This window comes from Pteropus alecto, unplaced genomic scaffold (genome assembly GCF_000325575.1).
Source record: "Pteropus alecto unplaced genomic scaffold, ASM32557v1 scaffold21, whole genome shotgun sequence".
Taxonomy (NCBI): domain Eukaryota; kingdom Metazoa; phylum Chordata; class Mammalia; order Chiroptera; family Pteropodidae; genus Pteropus; species Pteropus alecto.
Window position 1 is genome coordinate 9,636,982 of NW_006436282.1, and position 5,579 is coordinate 9,642,560.

At 39.4% G+C, this 5,579-nt stretch overlaps 1 protein-coding gene across 5 annotated transcripts in view; it reads right to left on the reverse strand.

The window, feature by feature from the left end:
• Positions 1 to 5,238, reverse strand: part of ETV1 (ETS variant 1) — an 83,428-nt gene extending 78,190 nt beyond the window's left edge. Inside the window, exons 1-5 of one of the 5 annotated variants that reach the window (XM_015589392.2) lie at positions 4,123 to 4,463; positions 3,830 to 4,024; positions 3,564 to 3,698; positions 2,683 to 2,770; positions 1,239 to 1,286 (exon numbers count right to left, since the gene is read on the reverse strand). In XM_015589392.2, coding sequence (XP_015444878.1) covers positions 1,239 to 1,286; positions 2,683 to 2,770; positions 3,564 to 3,611 — 184 coding nt within the window. In that variant the 5' untranslated portion in view covers positions 3,612 to 3,698; positions 3,830 to 4,024; positions 4,123 to 4,463. Of the gene's footprint in view, positions 1 to 1,238; positions 1,287 to 2,682; positions 2,771 to 3,563; positions 3,699 to 3,829; positions 4,025 to 4,122; positions 4,470 to 5,134 lie in introns of those variants that run through there. The other 4 variants (XM_025046931.1, XM_025046934.1, XM_015589393.2 and 1 more) reach the window with 4 other exon arrangements.
• Between the last annotated feature and the right edge of the window lie 341 nt (positions 5,239 to 5,579).

A 5,579-nucleotide genomic window follows, 5' to 3' on the forward strand; every position in this document is an offset into this window, starting at 1 on the left:
GCTACCAGCAATTTAACTTAAAAGATTCAAAAAGATTGCAAAAGCTCTTTGGAAAACCAGAATATCAGCAAAACAAAGAAAGTTATTTTACATGCTAACAGCAACTTGATCAACTGCATGCAAGACCACCGATAAAACACAGCAATCGCCTCAAATAGCAATAGCAACACTTGGGTTCCATTTAAAGAGACCCTCTTCTTTCAATCACCTTAAAAATCTGTTCCAAAAATTGCATGTTTCCCATATAATGTGAAGACAGAAATAAGACAGTTATGCTCAGTGCTTAAATATCTATAATTTTCTTGATTCCCACAGAACGCATCGTAGGATAAAATTAACATTTCATATTTTAGAACAAATTCAAAAAATTTTCAAATTATGGACATCAACAAAGTCCCTCAACATTAGGCATTTCTCAAGTTATATAAAGCTGTACTGAAGCAGTATCTCACTGTCCCTATAAAATAAAGTTTAAACAATAAAAGGTACAATAGATTGCAACACAAATTGTTATCAAAAAGTAATCAAAAATAAAAGTAATGCTTTTAAATATCTCCTTGCTATATTAAATAAATCCTAATAAAAATGACAGAATAGCAAAGGTCAGTTTCAACAAACATCACATAAGAGTAACAAATAGAAAACATTAAAAAATTCCTTAAAGCTTCCGAAGATATATTTTATAGCTATAGATTTCCTAAATATTGGATACACACCTAAGGTTCTGTGTTGTGAACAAGGTGGAAAGAAGACACTTGCACTTAAATCTTGAAGCATCCCGTCCTGATGAACCCAGAGAAACTAATTTCTGCCATCAGAAAAGTCCTCCACCAGAACACCAAATAATGATATGCGCTGCTCTAAAGGAAACAGCAAGCCGGGTTCTGGCTCTAGCAGGTCTCTCGAGGTACAATAATATAAACCTGATCAATTGCAATTAAAATCTGAACAGAGGCTTAGAACTTGAAGTCTTGGTGCATTAGTTCTTGCCAAAAGCAGATGTGATTGTGAGCTGGAAGCAATTTCTCCTGGTAATTTGTGATGACACTGGGTAGTGCAGCCCCAGATTCCCCAAAGACAAACTCATCAGAGGCTCTAATGTATGCATGACACATGAGGTGGCTCTTTTAGAGCTCAATTAATTGGGCTGAACATTAAGACAGCAAGTTCAGGACTTTTTTTCCCTTCTAGAGTTGCTTTTCCCCTCCTTTTAAAGCAATTTTTTTTTTTTGCCTTACCTTCTGCAAGCCACGTTTCCTGTAATTGACTTAGATCTTGAAAGAGTTCTAAAAAACAAGTCAAAGAAAAACAAAAGATTTGCAAATCTTTAGGCTTCATTAAATAGAAACATTTCTCATCAAATTTGTATTATATATCGATTTAATTTGGGAAAGGGGTGTCAATATAAAAAGAAAACAGAATGCATAACTTAAATATCTCACTAATCCTTCTCATTTTGATGGCTATTAAGTGATACTTCTTTAAGAAATTATTTCGGTCAACTAAATAATAAAGTCAATATCTCCCCTCCTCCCCTTTTAACAAACAGCCTAATAAAGTAAGCTCAGGGACACCAAACAACACATGTACACTAGGATTCAAAAAAAGTCTGAGGTGAAGGCATGCCTATCCACGGAAACCTTTCTTAAATATATTCAAATCTTATTTAAAAAGTAGTAGGGAAAAGATTAGAAGAACTGAAAAACATTTATTTCTATCTACTGAATTTCATATAAAAGATGTGACAGAACATGGTATAATTCTCTAAGTACTATATGTTTTCAGGTTCAATTCCTCAAAGATAAAAGAGACAACTTTTAAATACAAGTTTTTGAGGAAAATTTCTACAATAATATGAGTCAAAAAAGATAATTCCCTGGCACCCGTTTATTATCATGTCCAAAACTTTGTATTCTGTCATAGTGGAGAGAGAAAGAGGTATCCAATAATTATGAAGATTTGAGGAAGTTTCAGAATTTAATATACCTAATCTAAATGGCAAACCGAACTTTGATAATTAAATCTAAGTACATTAAGTTTATTATTAATGCTCCCATATGGCTGGATAATTTATAATATATTGACTTCCTACCAACAGTTCATAAAAAGAATCTGTAAACTAATTTCCCACATAGGTATTATACTTATTAATTAGGCCTTAATTATAATTCAGTGACTATTTTAAGACCTATAAACAAGATATTATGACCTCACCATGGAGTCATCAAAATTATCCATGAAAAGTTTATAACAGACATGGTTTTAGTCTAAGGCGGACAGGAAATCAAACAATAATTTATATTGTTTAACTTTTAATAAAGTAGAAAGAGGAAATTTAGCAGCTTAATTTGTCCCATTGTGTTGGATATTTTTAAATTGTTACTTTAATGTATGGGATTAGTTATAAGCCATATGGACAAGGGTATTTAAACATAAAGAATGAGTAAAAGAAGGATGTCACTGTTAACTTTTTATTTCCTTCTTTCACTGGTTTGTGACAGGGCCATAAAATATAGTCCAGTGCAAATTGTCACATTACGTTAATTGCTCCAAGTAAAAGTCTTAAATACAGAAATTTGAGTGTTTTTTTTATTTTTAAGCTAAGATTGAAGTGCTCCTCTTCTTTATGAGGGTGGAGAACACGGGGAAAGAGGGGGGATTCAGCCCCAAATCAAACCTCACCTTCTGAATCATGAGCCAGATCTCTGTTAATGAATTTTCTTTTCCTGACATTTGTTGGTTTCTCGTTACAATTTCTCCCACGCTGATTCTACAAAGGGAAAGATAAAATCCTTTAAAAGAATGTAAACCTCAAATGTCACACACACACAAAAACCACATGCATACATGTCTACTGGATCCTTTTTCTAAATAGAAAAAAATAAAGTCCATAGTATCAATTCAAATATTCACTTTCTGCATTAATTTGACAATAAAACCTTAAGCTGAGAATTCAACAGCCCCGGAGAGTGGCTTCCCAGAGCGGATCCTACCATACTACTCATATATTCAAGGTATCTCAGCATCAAAACATTAAGCAATTACATTTAAAGTCGTTTTTAGGCTGGATCAAAGCTAGATTAAACTACAATGAATTTTATTCTGATACCCCCTCAAAAAAAAAGAAAAAGAAAAAGAAAAAGAGAGAGTGGTGAAATGAAAAACGAGAAAGAAAATAAAAGGGGGAAAAAAGAAATAAAAACACCCCATGTAAACAAAAAGTGTTAGCATTTGTCTCAACTTCATTCTTTTCAATGTGGCAGACAAACCCAGCCAAAAACTTTGAGTGCAGCAGCTGCTGCTGCCCTCCATCTCCTCTTCTACTCATCTTGGGTACTTTAATCAGAAAAAGGGGTCTTAAAAACAGAACTATGCCTTCTCCAAATCACTGAAAGGTAAGCTCATTTTGAAGATTGGGCTTCTAGAAGCAGAGTCGCCCTACAGTGGCAACAAAGCAGATAAAAGTATCTGCAATCCCAACCCCTTTGCCCCCTCCCTTCTCATTCTACCCCCTCCCGCCCCAGTCAAGTTTATAAACAGCAACTTTCGAACTGATCACTCACATTGGTGGTGACCATGTAAGGCACTTGCTGGTCATAAAATCCATCCATTCCGCTGCTCTTCGCAAATCTCAGCTCAGTGTTTTATGTTTTGAGCATTTAGCTGGAGATTTCCTCGGGATCTGGACTTCTATCAACCTAGAGGGGAACAAGATGGCTTTTAGGCTAAAAAAAAAAATCATGAATGAAGCTCTTGAATTTGCATAGTTAATTACCCTCCGACAGTCCCATTCACAAAAAAATAACCCTCCCTACACCGCCTCCTTCACCTGGATCCAAAGAGAGCCAAGAGAGTTCACAATTTACATATTTTCGGCAGTAGCAAAAATCCGAACAAGAGGCGATGTATTTATTTACACTCGGTGTTTCCCTGCGCGGTCGGTGTACCCCGGGCAGCTCTGATTCGCAAACGTGTGCAAAACTAGCAATGGCGATCAACGAGACTTGCTTTGCACCTAACGGGACTAAAGAGACGGAGACACCTCTTTCATAAGGATAGTTTTTGCAACCCACAACCATGCAATTATCTGGAGAGACACAAAAAGTTGTTGGAAAGACCCACCTGAAGGCCGCACTAGGCGAACTGCTGCAAAAAAATTCCCTCCAAATTTAATAAAAACATTAATTATTGCCCAGCACTTCCCCCTTGGAAGCCGAAAGCGCCTCTGACAGAGCTCAATTCGGTGGTTTTTCCTCTACTTCTCCTCCAGGGGCCTCCAATCCAAACTGATGGATCGCTGCCTCCCATTGGTTCCGCGACTCTTTCACAAGATCAGATTTCGGGCTGTCAATCAGGCGGCTTGCTGCCCCTTTTCCTGGATCTTCTGCGCCCCTCTGCCCAAGAGGGTGTTGGGTGGGCTGGCGCAGGGTCCATAATCTGGAAACGCCACAGAGGAAATCGACCGCCTACCTAACCCGGCTGCTTATTGTTAAGGCGCCGGGGGACGCTGAATCCGTGTGTACCGAGGCGCCAGTTCTCCTTACTGCTGTGTTTGGTCCACTATTGGGCTGACTTCCTAAAGCACTTTTGTTCAGTTCAGGTATATACTCTGAAGCACGACCCACTGAGTCCGTGCCTCCTTACTTCCCCGCCTCCCCTCCCCTCCCTCAAGATCGACATCTTATAACCTGATAAGGAGCCCACCTTGCTCTATAGCCTCGCTCCCACTAAGTTTTTGGCCCAAGTTCTTTTGCCTTTTTTCAACATCGACCACCATCACTATGATTTAGCAAAAACATTTTCTTAAATGGCCTTTCTCAAGTAAAACAAGATCCTATCATTCGTGAGCAGTGGAATAAAGAATCCATGGGGAAAGCACCTGGGAGAAGCAGAGAAAATGCTCGTTAGGAGCGGCTGCGCTGGGAGGGAGAACTGGGAGGACTACGGAGTAATGTAGGTGAGGAAAAGTCTAAAAATCAAATTTCTCCCATGTGTGCACCGGGACAAGGTGCTTCCAGTGAATAGTGGAGGTGGGGAATAGCAGGGAGGGGATGGGGTGGCTCGGATATCCTAGGGACCCACACATTTCCTGAGCTTTTGTTATGTATACACAGAGACAGAGGGTGTCACTTACTGTACTTGACGCATTCACTTCCTCTTCAGCTTTTAAACAGAAACAACCCAGAGTTGGGGGCGATCAGTGAGGGGGCTCGGGTTTCAAGGACAATGACTAGGACTAAAAGTGAGGGCTGCAACTCTGAAACCGCTTGCCCTGACCCTCCTGTGGGGCTTGGGACTGTAAAGAGTCACTAAGGAAGCCGCGGCCCAATAGGAGATGGGAGGCCGCGGGGATGTGACCAGAGAGTCAGTGGTGTTGAAATTCACTTGTGATTTTGGTGGCGACCAGAGCTAGAAACCAAAGGACGTTTCCGGCAGCTGATCCGCCCATTGGGAAGCATGCTGCAGTTCTCAATTTCTATTTGAAAGTTTCCTTCCTTAAATGGAACGGTGTGGAGACGCATCAAAATGGAGCGAGGGTGCAAGACTCCACAGGAAGCAGAAGGGGAAAGATCTATGTC